This window comes from Petromyzon marinus, chromosome 22 (genome assembly GCF_048934315.1).
Source record: "Petromyzon marinus isolate PM22_M1 ecotype Great Lakes invasive population chromosome 22, UKy_Petmar_22M1.pri1.0, whole genome shotgun sequence".
NCBI lineage: Eukaryota > Metazoa > Chordata > Hyperoartia > Petromyzontiformes > Petromyzontidae > Petromyzon > Petromyzon marinus.
Genome location: NC_133688.1, coordinates 15893637 through 15915555, shown reverse-complemented (window position 1 = coordinate 15915555; position 21919 = coordinate 15893637). Strand labels below are relative to the sequence as shown.

At 42.5% G+C, this 21919-nt stretch overlaps 1 protein-coding gene across 2 annotated transcripts; it reads left to right on the top strand.

Moving 5' to 3' along the window:
- The first annotated feature begins 2011 nt into the window (after window positions 1-2011).
- On the top strand, window positions 2012-21082 carry AFMID (arylformamidase). Of its 2 annotated transcripts, XR_012942583.1 has the most exons (12): window positions 2012-2169; window positions 5037-5148; window positions 13038-13142; window positions 13301-13349; window positions 13809-13894; window positions 14736-14808; window positions 15386-15489; window positions 16169-16247; window positions 18786-18921; window positions 19351-19432; window positions 20102-20206; window positions 20757-20899. XR_012942583.1 is itself a non-coding variant. In XM_032958901.2 (11 exons), the coding sequence occupies exons 1-11, from the start codon at window positions 2119-2121 to the stop codon at window positions 20793-20795; spliced, it is 939 nt and encodes a 312-aa protein (XP_032814792.2). In that variant the 5' UTR covers window positions 2012-2118; the 3' UTR covers window positions 20796-21082. The 2 variants fall into 2 exon arrangements, 1 of the variants encoding a protein (XP_032814792.2); XM_032958901.2 differs by lacking the exon at window positions 19351-19432 and having other exon boundaries at window positions 20757-21082.
- Window positions 21083-21919: the final 837 nt, after the last annotated feature.

Below are 21919 nucleotides of genomic sequence, written 5' to 3'. Positions count from 1 at the left end.
CAATTTCAACCGAGAAGATGGTTTCAAATTAAGCAACCATTGGAAAGATGTTCTAAATCGAACTAAACATTAAACTCATTTCAATGGTACAGTATATTTTTCAAGTAGTGGTACACAAAACTTTCGCAGCTCTTATAAATTCCTATTTCACACCATCAATAGGTAAACTCCCCCCCCCCTCCCGCGCCAAACGGCAAGTCCACCGGCACGTACACCACCTCTTTTCTAAAATCGGCAAATCAAATGCTAATTTTTATGCTAATTTCTTTGTCAGGACACCTTGTTTGCTCGCACACAGCTTAAAGGTCCGCGGTCTGAGCGTGGTTGTGTTTCCCTAAATTCTCCTGTTTGATTTGTACTAGGTGCCTCGGTGAATGTATATGCTCTGACTTTAACATAGCTATTTCTGTGACCAGTTACAAGCTAATCACTCAGCTATTTCAATGCTAAATTCTATGCTAATTCCTTTGTCAAGGGGTGCCTCTGCGGATGTGTATACTTTAACTTAGCTATTTCAATGCTAAATTCTATGCTAATTCCTTTGTCAAGGGGTGCCTTTGCGGATGTGTATGCTTTAACTTTAACATAGCCATTTCTGTGACCAGTCACAAGCTAATCACTCAGCCATTTCAATGCTAAATTATATGCTAATTCCTTTGTCAAGGCGCTTTGTTTCTTCTCACACAGCTGAAAGGTCGTGATCTGAGCGTGGCTTTTTTCACTCCAGCGCTGTCCTCCAGACAGTCTCGTCCCTTCACCTGATGAAGGCTGCTTGTGTTGTGGCCAAAACGTCGTGATTTTTGTTATTTTATTTTTTACCTACGTGACTTTACCCAATAGAACCAAAGAGCATGCATATATTTTCATAGTATGTTTTTTTTCTAGATTTAAAGCTTTCGTGACTGCAAGGATCCATACTCTTTGGTTCTATTGGGTAAAGTCACGTAGGTAAGACCTACGTGACTTACCTACGTGACTTTACCCAATAGAACCAAAGAGTAAGTATGTTTTTTGTTTGCATTTTGACTGCAGGTGTTCTGGTTAATGCAGACATGAATCCTTGTAAAAAAAGGTTTCAGTTTTGTTGCCAGAAAAAAGGGGAAAAACCCTACTATTACATTTTGACACTGGCAAAGGAGGTCTAATTATGAGATAAGTAGAACGATTTGTCTATATTTATTTAAAGTTGCGCATTTTGATGGACGTCACATTTCTCAACCCCCCCCCCTCGTCACAAATGTCTGACCCCCCACCCAGATGCTTGACGTCTTTTATGGACGGCCCCTAAGGGCACATTTGTTTTTGTTTGTTTGTGTTTCTCCCTTGTGATGGGACTTTGTAGGATGAACGTTAAGATTTAGAAGGGGCACGGGGTGACCGATACGATCTGAATTGATCTGTAATAAGGTAAGGCACTTGATAAGGGATTCACATGTATGGTTTGAATAAGGGCACATTTGTTTGTGTTTCTCCCTTGTGATGGGACATTGTAGGATGAACGTTGAGATTTAGAAAGGGGCACGGGGTGACCGATACGATCTGAATTGATCTGCAATAAGGTAAGGCACTTGATAAGGGATTAACATTTATGGTTTGAATAAGGGCACATTTGTTTGTGTTTCTCCCTTGTGATGGGACATTGTAGGATGAACGTTGAGATTTAGAAAGGGGCACGGGGTGACCGATAAGATCTGAATTGATCTGTAATAAGGTAAGGCACTTGATAAGGGATTAACATGCATGGTTTGAATAAAGGCACATTTGTTTGTGTTTCTCCCTTGTGATGGGACATTGTAGGATGAACGTTGAGATTTAGAAAGGGGCACGGGGTGACCGATAAGGTCTGAATTGATCTGCAATATGGTAAGGGCACTTGATAAGGGGTTGACAGCGATGCAATCCACACGCAGGGGGAGATGTATCCAGTGATGGAAAAGCAAAACTTGACACATTGAAACGAAGTTCGCTGGGCGTGTCGTGCCAATCCGAGCTTGCCCACCCACCACCCCCATACACACACACCACCTCGTTGTGCTCTCTCACACTGAGTTTGCTGCTGCTGGCGGCATACGTGACATTATTTGTCTTCTCTCAAGAGGGAAACGTCGTGCCACTGTGATGGCTCAACTTAGCGGTGCAACGCAGGCCAGGGAGACAATGGACAAAGAGGCAAGTGAACAGCAGCAACAACAACACACCACACACACTTTCGTTGTGCCTGCCTTGATGTCCCCTGTATATTCTTTCGGATCTTCGATGCTTACCGTAATATATTCGTATTTACGAAGCCTAACGCGCCGAACATGTATTTTTTTTTCGTACGTTCCAATTGTAATACTGTACCGTGCACTGTCAGCAACATTTGCGTGCGGGCTCTCTTCACGCGGTGCATTGCATTGACCATACTTCACCACTCTGGCTCGTGCGGCAGTGGATTGACCCCAAGGGCTTAACGGCGTCGTTGTTACACACGTCCCCAAACGTCCAGTAAGGGTCCACGAACCACGTGCATAAGTAAAACACTCGGCTTCCAACAGGGAGTAGTAGTAGTAGTGCCATCGTTGTGTGTTCGTGCTTTGTTCGCTTTATTGCCTAAGAGGACTGCAGAGGACGCGGTCGTAATTAAACGCAGCGGTGCTGATTAAAAACACATGGACTTTAGATCAAGGCAGTAATTATAATATATATTGGGACACATCTCCCCCCCCCCCCAATATATTGCTATGTAAAATAGATTAATGTTTTTATGATTGTGGTTATGGCTGTACTTTGTTAATCCCTAATCTCTGCCATTGCATACAATGAAACAAGAAAAGGTAAAAAAAGACAAAAACAGCAATGTAATACAATACGTTGTTAGACATTACTGTAAAAAAAAGTCCATTCTATGTGTTAGTGAATTTTTTATGTTTTAGGCAGGAAATTCGTTTTCAAATTTAGATTTTTTTTGGGGGGGGACACCCCCAGATCTGGAAGATGTGCCCCCCCCCCCCAATATTGACTCCACGGCTACGGCCTTGCTTCAGGCGACTGGACGATATTGCAAGAGAAACTTGACAACGCGGGCAAGTTATGTAGAGTCGCGGTCACTGCCACCGATCGGGGTTCGCGTAATCCGCGTGTTATGTAGATCACGAAACGAATGCGGGTTTTTTTGTTTGTTAACGAAATATAGACACTAACATTTACAGCCTGGGTCATTCAGGTGCAATTAAACCGACGGATGTTATTGTTGGTTACACCGCAGGACTGCGGTAAGATGATAGCATGGGGGGGGGAAAGCGTGGTTAATCCAACAGTGGATTGATCATGGCTGATGATGTTCACTATACTTGTGTAGTGACATAGAATGGGTCACTACGGTGCGCAGAGCTGGTTTAGGGGCCATCCATTTAGTCCGTACGCAAAAATCTGTCAAAACTTGACCTCTCATCCCCCCCTCCCTGTACGCACGCGGACTTTTTACCCCCCCCCCCCCCGAATCCTATAGAACGACCGATATAAACAGTCCACCGCCGGCTGCATTAAACAATTAAGTTTGCGTACCTTGGCCACTTATTTTGCTGAGCTGCGTGATAGCTGCAGTCAGGGGCACGGTGACACACAAGTGACACCTCTCCCACAGTCCTACTTCTCCCGGTAGTACTTGTTGTCTGACAGGTGAAGAAACTGAACTGTGGCTCATTTGAAGGCCAACGTAGACCAATTTTTTGCGAGGTTTCACCACCCCCCCCCCCCCCCGTTTCCTATGCGTATGTACATTGTCAGTAGAACCCCATACGCAAGCATACGCATTTAGGATTAAACCCCCTCCATGCGTACGTACTGAATGGATGGCCCCTTACTGGTAGAGAGCGGGATCGTGGGTGTAATAGCCCGGTCTCCAAGCAGGGCAGGTGAAGTGTGGTACTGGAGGCCGTAGCGCCGGTTGCTGGCAGTGAAGGGCATTTAATCATACACAGGCCGGTCTGCCAGTAGGTCACGTGGTAGACACGGATGTAGGGTAAAGGTGACAGCAGAGGGAACACGTGGGGCAAAGCCAGAGCCTTCTGGTGGGTTCCAGAAGGGGGCGTGGCCGAGGGCGGAACCAGGCCACGCTGGGGAGGACAAAAGGGAGGCCCCGACGCTGGGTCGGGGCTGCTGCGGTTTGGAAATAGAACCTGTCGTCTTCACAAGTCTCCATCCCCGTCTTCAACTCATCGTCGGTGTTGGGTCAGGCAGTGTGCCGGCTGTCCTGACCCGTATATAGTTATCCCTTGTACTGTGAGAATTGTAGAATAAACGTGCATGCCTCCTACTATTAGTGTCTCTGAATTGACACACTCCACTTGTATGTATCTCTGCACGTGTATTTGTGTATTTGATACGTGCACTGCAGATGTTTTATAGACCGTGTACCATATGTAAACGTAACGCGGGTTGGGTATACAGTATGTGCACGCATACGTATTTCAGACCCTTGGTTAATCAGTTGCTTAATGGAAAACTCACCACGTCGTGTTTGGTCATTGTGGTTGTTTGACCATACTTCACCACACTGGTCACTGCGGATTGCTTAAGGAAAAGGCCCCAGAACCCGTTTAAATTTCACCACTGACGGCCGTGTCCAGGAATGAAACCCAAGTGGCCAGCTTCATAGGTTCGTGGTGGAGCGCCCTAACCACTGCGCCACCGCTCCCCGTGCACATTGACACATACTGTTGGAGATTTTTTTACACTGTATATACAGTGTATGATTAAAGTCTGCTTGAATGACATTTAGAGTCTGCAAATTGATAATATGAAAACTTGTTATTTTCTGTGAATATTTCCTCATTCGGCACTTCGTTATTTATGTTTTATGAGCCTGTGCAAGCCTAATGTGGTGTGGAATTTCACACTGATGATGACTACGATGCATTTGCTGCAGTCATATTGAGCCACTTTACAAAATAATATGAGGCTGGCTGGCTGTGCTCCAAATTTGTGGTTATGAATCGCAAGTAAAAGTGTGTGAAGAGTCGTATAACCTGTTCGTTTCTGCACCTGCCCCGAAGGAGTGCAACAGGCAATTCTCTCCAACCCTGTGGTCTAAGAGGATAATCCAGCCATTTGAAGGCAGCAATGAACATCCCGTGGTTGATGCACACATCAAAGCCCTGCAGGAAGGTATGCAGAAATCAGTCGCTATTTCCAAAGCATGTTGGTCACTTTGAAATAAATTTGAGTGCAATTATATTAAACATCACTTGCAATGGGCTCTGATAAAAAAAATACATTGGACAAATTTTGAGAACACTTTAATAAAATTCTGAGAAACACTGCATATCATACTCTTTGGTTCTATTCGGTAAAGTCACGTAGGTAAAAATAAAATAACAAAAAATCACGACGTTTTGGCCACAATACAAGTGGCCTTCATCAGGTGAAGGGACTGGACTGTCCGGAAGACAGCGTTGGAGTGAAGACAGCAAGCCCAGGTCGCGTCCTTTAAGCTGTGTGGGAGGAAACAAAAAAAAAACGCCTTGACAAAGGAATTAGCATAAAATGATGTACTGGACCGGCACGGTGGGGGGAGGGGGGTCCAGTACATCATTTTATGCTAATTCCTTTGTCAAGGCGTTTTTTTTGTTTTCTCCCACACAGCTTAAAGGACGAGACCTGGGCTTGCTGTCTTCACTCCAACGCTGTCCTTTGGACAGTCCAGTCCCTTCATCTAATGAAGGCCACTTGTGTTGTGGCCAAAACGTCGTGATTTTTTGTTATTTTATTTTTACCTACGTGACTTTACCGAATAGAACCAAAGAGTATGGATCCTTGCAGTCACGAAAGCTTCAAATCTAGAACTGCATATCATTTGAATGTGTTTTTTTACAATAATGCTTTTGTCAAATAATTTGCATGCAATTGGTAAATATATTTCAAGTAAATGGCCCATTGAGTATTCACACTTTTTTCAGGTTAGTTGTGCTTAGTATTTTTCACCTTTTCTGTTGTTGAGCAATTTTACATTTAGGAGTTAACCAGAGGATGTAGAGTAAAATGCTATAAACCATTTATATATGAATTTCGATTTAAAGCTTTCGTGACTGCAAGGATTCATCTTCTTTGGTTATTTCGGTAAAGTCACGTAGAATGAGAATAAAATAATAAATTGATAAAATAAAAGAACACAATAATATCCTTCATCAGGTGAAGGCCGCTTGTGTTGTGGCCGAAACGTCGTGAGAATATTATTGTGTTATTTTATTTTATCAATTTATTATTTTATTCTCATTCTACGTGACTTTACCGAAAGAACCAAAGAAGATTAATATTTTTCGATTTAATGCTTTCGTGACTGCAAGGATTCATCTTATTTGGTTCTTTCGGTAAAGTCACGTAGAATGAGAATAAAATAATAAATTGATAAAATAACACAATAATATTCTCACGACGTTTCGGCCACAACACAAGCGGCCTTCATCAGGTGAAGAGACGAGATTGTCCTCCAGACTGTCCTCCAGACTGTCTCGTCTCTTCACCTGATGAAGGCCGCTTGTGTTGTGGCCGAAACATCGTGAGAATATTATTGTGTTATTTTATCAATTTATTATTTTATTTCGATTTAAAGCTTTCGTGACTGCAGTAATTCATATTCTTAGTTCTTTCGGTAAAGTCAACAAAATAATAAACCTTCTTTGGTTCTTTCGGTAAAGTCACGTAGAATGAGAATAAAATAATAAATTGATAAAATAAAATAACACAATAATATTCTCACGACGTTTCGGCCACAACACAAGCGGCCTTCATCAGGTGAAGGGAGCGAGACTGTCATTGTAGGACAGCGCTGGAGTGAGAGAGCCACGTTCAGATCACGGCTTTTAAGCTGTGTGAGAGGAACAAAGAGCCTTGACGAAGGAATTAGCATAAAATTTAGCATTGAAAAGGCTGAATGATTAGCTTGTGACTGGTCACAGAAATAGCTATGTTAAAAGTTAAAGCATACACATCCGCAGAGGCACCCATTGTTAAAAGGAATTAGCATAGAATTTAGCATTGAAATAGCTAAATTAAGGCATTCGCTTGTAACTGCTACAGAAATAGTTACGTTGAAGTCAGAGCATACACATTCACCGAGGCACTTAGTACAAATCAAAACAAGAGAATTTAGCATTGAAATCACTAGGCGAATTTAGCATTGAAATAACTGGGTGATTTGCTGGTGACTGGTCACAGAATACTATATACTATATAGTGAACCAATAAAAACTAAAATATAAATTACCTTCATGTTATCAATAAACTCTATATTCTCCAATCAGCTAAGCTACCAACCATAAGTCGTTATATATCACAATGCTATATGGCGAAAAAATGGGTGGATTCTTACCCTCAAATTTCCGTACCACGGATAGCTACGGGCCCCGTTCAGACGGACGAGTTCGTCCATGGTCGGAACAGAGGAGGGGGAGAGAGACAGCTGCGAAGCCCTAGTATACTCCATGTTGTAAACCATACCATTAACCGTGGTGTGAGAGGTATTAAGAGGCAATGCTGGCGAAAGAGCTGCGGTCTGAAGGTCATCGTAAAATTACAATTAATTAAGAACAGAAATGATTTAACACATCTTTCCAGTGGTTACTAAGCCTGAATCCATCTTCTCGGTTGAAATTGTCTCTGTGCTTGTATATGTGAATGGCCTCATGAACGAATCTCTCATGGTAGCCAGTTGGTTTGCAAAGAACCTCCGTCTTGGAGAAGTCAATGTCATGTGAGCCCACTGAATTGTAACAGTGATCTGCCACGGCAGAGGAGTTCGTCTTACCGTGTTTCAAGTCTGCTTTATGTTCGCGGATGCGGTCCGAGATATGTCTTTTGGTTTCTCCAATGTAGCTACTACCACAGAGGCACTTTAGTTTGTAAACGCCCGGGTACTGTATGTCTGGAAGAGCATCTTTTACAGATGGAACTAAATCACGGATTTTGTGTACTGTGTTGAATCGGACCTGGATCTTGTGTTTATTCAGGATTTTGGAGATCTTTTTAGTGACCCCTGCAATGTAGGGTAAGGTGATGGTTTTGAGTGGCTCCACAAGAGGATCCTTCTTCATGACTGGAGTGATGGCTTTGCGGATTGTGTAGTCGGAGTAGCCATTAGCCCTGAGAGCCTGGTGTACGTGCTTGAGTTCACTGGTAATGTGTTCCTGGTCGGAAATGCATTGGGCTCTATGGTATAGAGTCTTGATGAGGCAGTTCTTCTGGGATGGATGGTGGTGGGAATCCGGTTTCAAGTAAGCATCTGTATGGGTAGCTTTCCTGTAGACAGAGTGGCTCATTGAACCATCATGTCTCCTTTTAATTAAGACATCCAGAAAGGGTAGTTTGCCATCTTTTTCGACCTCCATGGTAAATCTGATGGCTGGGTGTATGGAATTGATGTGGTCGCGGAATTGGTCTAGAGCAGGCTGGCCATGTGGCCAGATGACAAAGGTGTCATCAACGTACCTCTTCCATAAGGTCGGGCGTAGAGTGGCAGTCTGGATGGCGTCAGTTTCAAATTTTTCCATGAATACGTTGGCTACAACCGGAGATAGGGGGGAGCCCATTGGGGTGCCCTCAGTTTGTTTGTAGAAAGTTCCATTCCAGGTGAAGTATGTGTTGGTTAAGCAATGTCTCACCAGGGGGGGTACATCAGTATGCAGTCCTTGATGAACCAGGTCTTCAATGATAGCGATGGTGTCAGGTACCGGGACTTTGGTGAACAAGGACACCACATCAAAACTGACAAGCAGGTCGTTTGGGGACAGGGAAATGTCTTTGATTGTCGATACCAGGTGAGTAGAATTTAGTACCGCAGAGGTGGTTTTTCCAGTGAAAGGTCGCAGTATATCAGCCAGAAAACGTGCCAGTTTGTAGGTGGGGGAGCTGATAGTAGAGACGATGGGACGAAGGGGTGTATCTTCTTTGTGTATCTTTGGAAGGCCATATAATCTTGGTGGTCTGGCAGCAGAGGGTTTCAACAAGAACTGTTTGTTCTCATCAATTAATGCTGTTGAATCAGAGATAATTTTGTTCGTTTTGGTGACCAGGCTGTTGGTGGGATCTCTTTTTATTTTTGTATAGCTGCCATCATTGAGTAGTTCTTGAATTTTGTTGTTATATTCTATTTTGTCCATGATGACAGTGGCATTGCCTTTGTCGGCTGAGAGAACGACAATATCATCCCTCTTTTTTAATTGAGATAATTCAAAATGTTCGTCTTTGCTGATGTTGCTAGGTGGCAACTTAGCGTTTTTGAGGGTTGCAGCTATTTCAGATCTTGCTACGTCTGCAGAGATGTGACTCAAGCCCTTGAGTGCAACGTCGACATGGGCAATGATATCATTAACCGGTAAGTGTCTCGGTGTGACAGCAAAGTTTAGACCTTTAGCTAAAACGGATTTCAGACCATCAGAAATGGAACTGTTACTGCGATTAATTACGACTTTGTTGACGTCTATCTTTTCGGTGTGTGGATCCGATTTTTTGCTGGAGAGGTGATTGAATTTGGAAATCAAATTGTCCCTACATTTGTTCGACATAGTGGCAGCCGAAGAGGTAGTCATATTGTCTACATGTTCCCAATCCGATGTAGACATTGTTGCTGTCAATTTTAAGTGTGATTTGTAGAGTGTCTTGTCTAACTGATCGAGTTCGGTGCGTGTAAGTCTGATTTTTTCCGAGATAAGAGCGAAGCTAGTTCTAGCTAGAATTCGTTTTGCATTGAGAGAAGTTGCAACAGCAGAGGTTAGTGTAAATGCGGTTGGTATTACCTTAGAGTCGCGGCATCTCTTCAGAAAGGTGAGAGACTCGATTAGTTGAGCCTTCTTATCCCGAAGTCTGTTGAATGATCTTAAGGATGTGTGGAATCCCTCCCCGTAGAGGCGGTTAAATTTCGATTTAAAGCTTTCGTGACTGCAATGATTCATCTTCTTTGGTTCTTTCGGTAAAGTCACGTAGAATGAGAATAAAATAATAAATTGATAAAATAAAATAACACAATAATATTCTCACGACGTTTCGGCCACAACACAAGCGGCCTTCATCAGGTGAAGGGAGCGAGACTGTCTGGTAGGACAGCGCTGGAGTGAGAGAGCCACGTTCAGATCACGGCTTTTAAGCCGGCTGATATTGTCGTTCTCTCAGCCGACAAAGGCAATGCCACTGTCATCATGGACAAAATAGAATATAACAACAAAATTCAAGAACTACTCAATGATGGCAGCTATACAAAAATAAAAAGAGATCCCACCAACAGCCTGGTCACCAAAACGAACAAAATTATCTCTGATTCAACAGCATTAATTGATGAGAACAAACAGTTCTTGTTGAAACCCTCTGCTGCCAGACCACCAAGATTATATGGCCTTCCAAAGATACACAAAGAAGATACACCCCTTCGTCCCATCGTCTCTACTATCAGCTCCCCCACCTACAAACTGGCACGTTTTCTGGCTGATATACTGCGACCTTTCACTGGAAAAACCACCTCTGCGGTACTAAATTCTACTCACCTGGTATCGACAATCAAAGACATTTCCCTGTCCCCAAACGACCTGCTTGTCAGTTTTGATGTGGTGTCCTTGTTCACCAAAGTCCCGGTACCTGACACCATCGCTATCATTGAAGACCTGGTTCATCAAGGACTGCATACTGATGTACCCCCCCTGGTGAGACATTGCTTAACCAACACATACTTCACCTGGAATGGAACTTTCTACAAACAAACTGAGGGCACCCCAATGGGCTCCCCCTATCTCCGGTTGTAGCCAACGTATTCATGGAAAAATTTGAAACTGACGCCATCCAGACTGCCACTCTACGCCCGACCTTATGGAAGAGGTACGTTGATGACACCTTTGTCATCTGGCCACATGGCCAGCCTGCTCTAGACCAATTCCGCGACCACATCAATTCCATACACCCAGCCATCAGATTTACCATGGAGGTCGAAAAAGATGGCAAACTACCCTTTCTGGATGTCTTAATTAAAAGGAGACATGATGGTTCAATGAGCCACTCTGTCTACAGGAAAGCTACCCATACAGATGCTTACTTGAAACCGGATTCCCACCACCATCCATCCCAGAAGAACTGCCTCATCAAGACTCTATACCATAGAGCCCAATGCATTTCCGACCAGGAACACATTACCAGTGAACTCAAGCACGTACACCAGGCTCTCAGGGCTAATGGCTACTCCGACTACACAATCCGCAAAGCCATCACTCCAGTCATGAAGAAGGATCCTCTTGTGGAGCCACTCAAAACCATCACCTTACCCTACATTGCAGGGGTCACTAAAAAGATCTCCAAAATCCTGAATAAACACAAGATCCAGGTCCGATTCAACACAGTACACAAAATCCGTGATTTAGTTCCATCTGTAAAAGATGCTCTTCCAGACATACAGTACCCGGGCGTTTACAAACTAAAGTGCCTCTGTGGTAGTAGCTACATTGGAGAAACCAAAAGACATATCTCGGACCGCATCCGCGAACATAAAGCAGACTTGAAACACGGTAAGACGAACTCCTCTGCCGTGGCAGATCACTGTTACAATTCAGTGGGCTCACATGACATTGACTTCTCCAAGACGGAGGTTCTTTGCAAACCAACTGGCTACCATGAGAGATTCGTTCATGAGGCCATTCACATATACAAGCACAGAGACAATTTCAACCGAGAAGATGGATTCAGGCTTAGTAACCACTGGAAAGATGTGTTAAATCATTTCTGTTCTTAATTAATTGTAATTTTACGATGACCTTCAGACCGCAGCTCTTTCGCCAGCATTGCCTCTTAATACCTCTCACACCACGGTTAATGGTATGGTTTACAACATGGAGTATACTAGGGCTTCGCAGCTGTCTCTCTCCCCCTCCTCTGTTCCGACCATGGACGAACTCGTCCGTCTGAACGGGGCCCGTAGCTATCCGTGGTACGGAAATTTGAGGGTAAGAATCCACCCATTTTTTCGCCATATAGCATTGTGATATATAACGACTTATGGTTGGTAGCTTAGCTGATTGGAGAATATAGAGTTTATTGATAACATGAAGGTAATTTATATTTTAGTTTTTATTGGTTCACTATATAGTATATAGTATTCTGTGACCAGTCACCAGCAAATCACCCAGTTATTTCAATGCTAAATTCGCCTAGTTATTTCAATGCTAAATTCTCCTGTTTTGATTTGTACTAAGTGCCTCGGTGAATGTGTATGCTCTGACTTCAACGTAACTATTTCTGTAGCAGTTACAAGCGAATGCCTTAATTTAGCTATTTCAATGCTAAATTCTATGCTAATTCCTTTTAACAATGGGTGCCTCTGCGGATGTGTATGCTTTAACTTTTAACATAGCTATTTCTGTGACCAGTCACAAGCTAATCATTCAGCCTTTTCAATGCTAAATTTTATGCTAATTCCTTCGTCAAGGCTCTTTGTTCCTCTCACACAGCTTAAAAGCCGTGATCTGAACGTGGCTCTCTCACTCCAGCGCTGTCCTACAATGACAGTCTCGCTCCCTTCACCTGATGAAGGCCGCTTGTGTTGTGGCCGAAACGTCGTGAGAATATTATTGTGTTATTTTATTTTATCAATTTATTATTTTATTCTCATTCTACGTGACTTTACCGAAAGAACCAAAGAAGATGAATCATTGCAGTCACGAAAGCTTTAAATCGAAAAATAATAAACCGACACACCTGAAGACGACCGTTTGTGTTATGGTCGAAACGTCGTGAGAATTTTTATTGTTTTATATATATTTTATTTTTTTGTTGTTTCCCTTCAACGTGACTTTACCGAAATAACTAAGAATATTATTTTATTCTCATTCTACGTGAATACTGAAAGAACCAAAGAAGAAGATTTATATATATTTTAAAGTTATAAATTGGGTTAAGAGGAGAGACAGAAAGTGTATAAGATCCACCACTCCCTTGTCTCACCCTATACATTCCATACTCAAAGCCCTGTGGAGTTGGGTTGCCATGCGATTTACACCTGCCTCATTGACTCCACTGTACATCAGGGACTGCACGTGGGAAAGCTGTCGCAGAAACCATTCTGGACGTCTCCTACGGCCCCGGAGATGACGAAAAGATGGATATTTATATGCCTCTGAAACCAAACCCAGGTGCTTTTGCAAAGAGCCTGCACTCTCACTATGTATTTATGTAGACGCATGACAGAATATATATTTTTTAATCGGTGGATGTTTGTGCATCTTTTTTCTCTACTGCATTTCTCACGTCCACGCATTCCTGCTGGTGGCCCTCACATCACCTCGTCAAGCTCCCCCAGTCTTTGTTTACATTCACGGAGGCTACTGGCGCATCCTTGGGTATGAGCGCTGACCACACGACATGCATGCAACTATTTTTTTAAAAATATATATTTAAAAAATATATATTTTAGCCATGTTCATGAAATTATCAAATATTACTCCTTTGGGGGAGTGTTCACGCCCGCAAGCAATGTAGCACACTCTCCTCATACAGGTTATGGCCAGTGAAACAAATTGATCTTTATCACTTTTTCAAATCTAGCTCCCCAAACTTTATCATGTTTAATTATGTGTAAATAAAACGTTGACTACAGTACTCGCCTATCTTTGTGAAAGCACGTCCCTGAATGGCCGTCACTAGATTATTCTTATGAGGCACTGGTGAATCATTTATCTGCATTACAGTCTATGAAATGGATTCATCCTGATGCAGAATCAACGATGTCGAGAAAGTTTCCACAAAAATATTGCAGTGCCCCACTTTGATGACTGGTGTGTGTGCGTGCCTTTTTTTAGGAAGGAGTTTTCTGGATATATGGTACCTCCTCTGGTCGAATCTGGAGCTGTGGTGGTGGCTCTGAGCTACACTCTTAGTCCTAAAGGTTAGGAGATGTAGTGTTTGTGTACGTGTCTGTAACATAACCTTACAAACTGAGCTAAACTATTTTATTTTACCAGGCAAAGTCCACTCAGCTGTGAGATATATTTCAGAGGCAAGCTGGCCACACATGATAGCTCATGAAAGTGGCGTATCATATTTTGGAATGTATAGTAGCAGCCAAATAATATAGACACATGTTTCTGAATGTGGGGGGAAAAACTGGAGGACCCGGAGAAAAATCCACACTACCACCAAGGAGATAACATGCAAACTCTCAAATATATGTGTGTTGGGGTCGGGATCAAATCCATGATCTCCTGCATACCAGGCGAAGGAGATAACATCTTGCACCAAAGACTGTAAATACACAGACTGTTTACAGAACAGAGCTTTTGATGAAAACTTGTTCATTGGCTTTATATTATAGAGTAAGCACTGATTATAATTAGTATCTGTCAGAATGTACATTTACATCTGCAGACCTTTGCCAATCCACTGCTGGATGAAGACCTCCCATGCCATGCAGGTTGTGGGGTTTATTTTACCACATTTGACTACGTTGGTCAGTGCAGATTGGCGAAGGTGCAGAGCATATATTTGACAGTATAGAAGTGCATCGGATATTGTTTTACCACCCTCTGCTGCCTACATTTTAACCCCGTTGCCTGTAACACCTCTTATGCATGGTTGTTGGCCCATCCAAGCATTATATAGGCTGAACCCTTCTTACCTTCCAAGATATGATGAGATTTGGCACATTCAAAAAGTAGCATACATTGGTTATAATAAGTATACACAGTTAACACTGTTTAATGATGTAATAGAATTATGATATTTTGTAGGAAGCATGGACCTCATGGTTGACCAGATGCGGAGAGCTGTTGCCTTCATATCTCGACAATATTCACACTTCAGGTAATTTTTCTCATGGCAACATATCAAATGTGGAATGAAATATTCATAAGACGAAATGTAATCATACTGCGAGTGGTAACTGAAGTAATTGATGAGAGTTCTTGACCTTTGTCAATTTGTTTAAAGTAAGATTCAAGGAATGGTACAATTTTATACCACAATGCCCTTACCCAAATCACCTAGAATGTGCCCAATATCAGATCTCTGACACTAAGCTGTTTGAGTCTGTATAGTGCTTTGATCAGCAACTACCTTGCACTAAAACAGGTGTTGTAGGCTGCTACAGAGTGACATTTTAAATAGAGGGCAGAGCAACAAAATGTATTGTTGTACTGTACTATATACACGCTGCCTGCCTTCACCAACCCGCGCTGACTAACGTGGTAATGTATGGTAAAATAACCCCCACGACCTGCACGGCACGGGGAGGCCCTCGTCAATTATTGGATGAACAAAAGGGCCGTACACATCACAATGTGCTGCCCTCAAGGGGTTCTTCTGTACAGAGATGTCAACACGATAGTTATAGCTTTCACTGCTTTAATGATGGTGATGAATGTTGCCGTGTGGAATGCAGTGGAATTTATCTGTGTGGTCACTCTGCGGGTGCTCACCTGGCTGCCATGGTCCTCGCCACCGATTGGTCGCTTCCAGAGTATGGTGTGACCCCTGACATCAAAGGTGCATGTACCCGGGGTTTGGCTTACCAATGGGCACCTGCTAGTTTTGACGTTTGAGTGTTTTTCTTGAACAACGGTGGCGCATGCTTTTCTTTTCTGAGGCCCGAATATAACTTTTAAATACCGGGCCACACATTAGCTGACACTTCAAGTTTGTATTCTTGGTTCTTTCGGTAAAGTCACATAGAAAGGAAACATAATAAAAAAAATGAAACAATAAAATTCTCACGACGTTTCGACTGCAACACAAGCAATCATCAGGTGTGTGTTGCAGTTGAAACGTCGTGAGAATTTTATTGTTTTATATTTTTATTATTTTATTGTTTCCCTTCTTCGTGACTTTACCGAAAGAACCAAGAATATGAATCCCTGCAGTCACGAAAGCTTTAAATCAAAACTTAAAGTTTGATCAAGCTACGAATTCCGCATTGATTGTCTACTCAGCACTACTTGAAAAGCAAGAGGTGAATGACCATGCAACACTTTGAAACAGGTAGAAAATATTTCCCTCTAGTACCTGATTAAATGTGAAGTGGCTTGCAGTGAAAGATTAACATTGTTTGAGGCCTGTTTCAAAATGGCGTGTCGAATGTGGGCAATGAGCCATATGAAATAATCATGCAAGTTATCCGGCCACAGCAGAGAAGTGCCTCATATCCACACTTTGTTTCTGTTCCCAGGTGCCTTCCTACTGAGTGGGGTGTTTGACATGCGGCCCCTAGTGCAAACCTACGTGAATGAGCATCTCAAAATGACTTTGTGAGTATCATTGTATAACGTTTTTGAATAATGTTAATTCTTTATATGCAAAAAACAGTCCTAAAATATGAGTGGGTAAACTAACTGGACAATGCCATATCCTCTAAATAGAAACCCTAATCTTGATTTGAAGCTTTCGTGACTGCAGGAATCCATACTCTTTGGTTCTTTCAGTAAAGTCACGTAGTTAGAAATAAAATAAAATAAAAACAAATCACGACGTTTCGATTGCAACACAAGCAATCATCATCAGGTGGGAAAACCACAGCAAGATATTTTTTTTGCTGAAGTGGGAGAGAGATGCCGTGGTAAGAGATTATATAGGTAAAGAGAGGGGGGAGGGGCAAGGGGGGAGAGAGAGAGGGGGGGGGTATGGGGTAGGGGGAGGGGAGCGTTGCGTGGACGCTAGGAGAGGGACGTGAAGCTGGACAGGGGAAAGTGGGCGGGGCTGGAAGTGGGAGACCGAGAGAGCTGGGGATGTTGGGGGAAGTTAACTCTGAAACACAGGCGGTGCACAAGTGCCAAAGCAGCAACAATGCCAATGCAGCAACAACGCCAAAGCAGCAACAATGCCAATTCAGCAACAACGCCAAAGCAGCAACAATGCCTAGTCAGCAACAACACCAATGCAGCAGCAATGCCAATGAAGCAACAATGCCAATGCAGCAGCAATGCCAAATGCTGGGGATGCGGGGGGAAAATGAACTCGGAAAAATAGACTAGTACCCGGCAAATATGATGGAACAACCATAAACAGTTAAGGTTTTACCTGGTTAATAACATCTTTCCAATGATTGCTCAATTTGTATCCATCTTCTTGGTTGAAGTTATGACTATGTTTATATATCTGGATGCCTTCATGAACAAACCTTTGATAGTAGCCAGAAGGTTTGCAGAGGACCTTGGTCTAGGAAAAAACAATATCATGCGAGCCCAGAGCATTATAACAATGATCAGCCACGGCAGAGGTATTGGTTCTGCCGTGTTTTAGATCTGCCTTGTGTTCGCGAACACGGTCCAAGACATGTCGTTTTGTTTCCCCAATGTAACTACTACAGCAGGTACAACTCAGTATGTAGACTCCAGGATATTGCATGTCAGGAATGACATCCTTCACAGATGGGAATAGATCACGGAATTTGTGTACTGTTTTGAATCGGACCTGGATCTTGTGTTTGTTTAAGACTTTGGAAATCTTTTTGGTAACACCTGCTATGTATGGTAACGTGGTGGTTTTGATCGGCTCCTCAGGAGGTTGTTTCTCCGTGGTTGGAGAAACAGCTTTGCGAATAATGCGGTCCGAGTACCCATTCATCTTGAGGGCCTGGTGTATGTGTTCCAGTTCACTGTCTAGATGGTGTTGGTCGGAAATACAGTGGGCCCTATGGTGTATTGTTTTGATGAGGGAATTCTTCTATGCCGGATGGTGGTGGGCAAGGCCGTAATTATAATATATATTGGGGGGGACACAAAATGTCCCCCCCAATATATTGGTATAAAATAGATTTATGTTCATATGATTGTGGTTATGGGTGTACTTTATTAACCCCTAATCTCTGCCATTACATAAAATTAAACAAAAAAGGTAAAAAAGAAGAAACAGAGCAATGTAATAAATACCCTATTAGGCATTATTGGGGAAAGTAAATAAATAAATAAAATCCATCCTATGTGGAAGTGAATTTTGAAATATTTTAGGCAGGAAATTAGTTTTCAAATTTTGGATTTTTTTCTGGGGGGGACCCCCAGACCCCCTGGAAGATTTTGTCCCCCCCAATGTTGACTCCATGGCTATGGCCTTGATGTTGGAAATCCGGTTTCAGATAGGAATCTGTGTGGGTGGCTTTCCTGGAGACAGAGTGTCCCAACCCTGTTTATCCACATTTACCCGATATCACTTAGCTGTATTCAATTAAAAATGTCGTCATGCTTTGCACTTCAAGATAACGTCGCGTGTTTTTCCACTGCACAGTCTTATCATGGCCTTTGGCTCATGTGAGCGAAGATTGTAGCATTTTTTTTAATTCAGGCATCAAAAAGACAAATAAAGTTGTGTAATGCTTTAATTTTTATGAGGATTTGGCCATCATGGTCGACTGCTGTCTTTTGTGCCTGACGGACTTAATGTTGATCAGCCCAATAATGTGTGATGTTCACATTGCATTTTTAGGGCGAGTTTTTGTTGCTTTAAACCAACAACAAGTTTTATTTTCATTGCCAATGTATATCTGTACCTGTCATGAGCCTATCATGGGTCAACCAAGGCTAAAAATGAATGGTTGGATGTGCAATAGCAGCACTCGATAAAAAAGTAGCTACTGGACGTGTTGCTATTTCTACGAAGCCACTGTGCACTGCGCCAATGTTAATAACCTAACAGCCGCCTGCCCCTCGCTCTGACCAGGATAGAAACATATTACGGAGGGGCTGGTGGTTACGGTGATGTCTTCTTGCCTTTGATTAAAAAAAAAACTTGCACGCACATTTACGTGACCTTTTGAGCTGCCCGTGCTGCGCAACACGCACGTTTGCTGACAGGGAGGACATGGCACGTAACAGCCCGATGTTAAAAGTTGATGCGATGGCCCCGTTGGCTGGAAAATGTCACATCGTCCTGGCTGTGGCGGAGCACGACACGACCGAGTTTCACCGCCAGTCCCGAGAGCTTGAGCAGGTAGAGTTGATTGCTCTCATTCACACGTTGAATTATATTATCTGTGGCCGTGGGATCTGCAATAACAGGGCGATCCCATTATAAATATCCCACTCAACGTGGAAAAAGCATTCATTATGGGTTGTGTTTGAGGGTTGCAAAGCATGGCAGCGCAATCGCATCACTTCTTACAATTGTTGCTCTTACTCTTTGTTTTTTTCTGGTAAAGTCACGTAGGTAAAAATAAATAAATGAAAACAACTAAATTAAATCACTAAATAAATTTTTATTTTTTTACCTACGTGACTTTACCGGAAAAAAACAAAGTATGAATCCTTGCAGTCACGAAAGCTTCAAATCTAGAATTGTTGCTCTGTTTTTATTTACTTTTTTAATCGAACCTGTGCTGTGGAATTTGCGACACAATCTGTACATAATGTTTCTTTGCAGTGGCGTATACACAAATTGGACATATGTGTGAGCCCCAGACATGATACTCTTCATCCGTGCGACTATCTTCAGTTGTTCCTCTGTAAGATATGGAGCCGTTGCTTTCACGACATTCACTCACCTGTTGAGAATCAATTAAAAGGGTCATAAATCAGTGGGATATCTATAAATGGATCACCCTGTATATTAGGCTGCATTTAATATTTGACTTTATGTAACATAGTCATTCAAAATGATAGTATTAATGTTGGTATTTGGTCGGTACTATTGAATAATTACGAATAAATGTCTTGATTCTTGATTTTAAGCTTTCGTGACTGCAGGAGTCCATCATACTTTTTGGTTCTTTCGGTAACTTATTCACTTTTTTTTTGGAAAGGTGTCTTTGATGGTGTGATATGATGCATTCAGTGGGTGTGTGTTCATGCTCCGTGCACGCAGTGAACTAGACCTGCCCTCTTGAACATGTAGTCTCACCTGCTAGTAACATCTCTGGGAGTTACAACTCAAATTTTGAATGATAATCATTCAAAGGGAAAGAGTAACCAACTTTCAGTGCGTCTAAATTCACTTAAAGGAACATTCATGTGGTCCATCTAAATGGAATGTCAGCCTTTATGATCTTACACTGGTTACATCGGGTTGCTTCAATGCCCTTAACCAAACTCGCTGTGGTTCAAGAGAATGGGGACCATATCAGTTGTACCCCCAGTGCTGCTCTGATGGAACCTTTCTTGTTATATTTGTCAAGTCTTTAAAGAGCGCCGGCTTCAATGTCACCTTCCTGGATGTGCCTAACGTGGATCACTTTGACTTGGTTGAGAAGTTCTGCAGTGAGGAGTACCAACTCACTCAGGTTGGTGATGTTGATTACGATGACAACGAATGGTGTGGATGTTTGTCAATATGCAAAGCGGATAGTTTCATTGTGAAAACGAACAAACACTTACCAACTTTGTCATTAACATTGCCTGGGCAAAAGAAAGAAACATACTAAAATAGTTTTATTGACCATATAATACAGTAAAAATTTTGGGTTAGATCCTGGAAATATGAATGTGTCGTAAACCCACCTCCACCCAACACAGGTGGTGTTTGTGGTTTGTGTTTGTACACCAGTGTTAAGGCAGTATTTTATTTTAGTTTACTTAAATTTTGTATGTTGGCCTAAATGTTCTCGTACGCTCCTAATTTTGTATGGCAAATGCTGAGCAAAGTAATGGTATCGATCTTTGGACTGTATGTGTCTTGTTAATCATTTATCAATCTGCCCATTACTGTATATTCATCTGTCCACTTACTGATTGCTCTTTAAAGCTAATTTTAATAAGTGTGGCTTAAGTAAGGATTATATTGCACTCTGAATTGCATAAAAATGGCTTTTGGCTTGCTCTTGTTATGTTCAGGTCATCAAGGAAGTGATGTTTGGTGGAGTGAAACCATGAAGTGAATGATTGTAAGAAATATGGTGACTCTAAAAGAACAGCAGATTGAGGTCACGCAAACATAAATGTGTGTCTATCAAGTAAAAATATAAACAGTGGTATTTCCATGCTATACCGTAAGCCGTTAGAGAACTATTTTCGCCTTGCATTGCAATATAATTACTTACTGCTTATCTTCTGAAGGCAAAGTATATCGGACATGTACAACTCCAAGTTTTATGTAATTTTGTACGCATGTAGAGGTTTAGTTGAACAAATATAGTTCAATAAAATCTTCATTTTCACAAGTGTATGTCTTTATTTGGATGCAGCTTAAACTGCTGTCTAATTACAATTCGTCAAGAATGGAAGACACTTTTACCGACATCCTGTATATGTGGTGGGCTTATAGTTCATAGCAAAAGTATCAATGACTTATTAACGGGATTGTTTCTATTGAAAGCTGGAGTAACTTTTTGTTAATGTATGACCTGAATCTACTGCTGGATGAAGGCCCCTCCAAGATGTGTCGGTCATGGGTTTGTTCGACCACTAGCCCCCCACTGGTCAGTTGTCAGTGGGGGCTAGTGAAGGGGGGTGTCCCGGACCATTTAATATCTCATTCGCCAGCAATCAAGCTTAGGCATCCTGGTTCATAGTGCAGTGAGCTAAACATTACTAAACCTTTTTGGCATTGTTTACCCCCCCCCCCCCCCCCGATCAAGACCACTGATTCCCACTCCCATCCCCTCTCCCCCTTGCAAAGGTTACAAAGGCCAAAGTATACACACATCCACGCTTCTAGTAGACGCGGTGTTGGTGAGGCATTTGTTTAACTTGTATTTTGGTGTTTTGTTCTTCAACATGGCGTTGACCTTCCCCACTCACGCACATTCAACATTTCTCCAGCACATTCTCCATGCCACATGCCCCCCCACCCCGAGAGACTTTCGTGCCTCCCCAGGGGTGGGGGGGGGGGAGTTGCCCCACGGGTTGATACGTGCTTACTCCGCAGTTAACGCCACCCCTGAAGTAACTGAACAGTATCGATGTTTGCAAAAGGTCATCTCCCTGCAGATGGGAAACGGTGGCATAACTAACGGCTCTGGGGAATTCTGAGCGAAAATAGAACGCTTCGCCACTGT

Coding starts and splice junctions, on each gene's coding strand:
- AFMID (XM_032958901.2), top strand. CDS start 2,119: ATGGCTCAACTTAGCGGTGCAACGCAGGCCAGGGAGACAATGGACAAA. Junction 14,809..15,385: donor CGACAATATTCACACTTCAG/GTAATTTTTCTC, acceptor TGTGGAATGCAG/TGGAATTTATCTGTGTGGTC. Junction 18,922..20,101: donor AGTCCCGAGAGCTTGAGCAG/GTAGAGTTGATT, acceptor ATATTTGTCAAG/TCTTTAAAGAGCGCCGGCTT.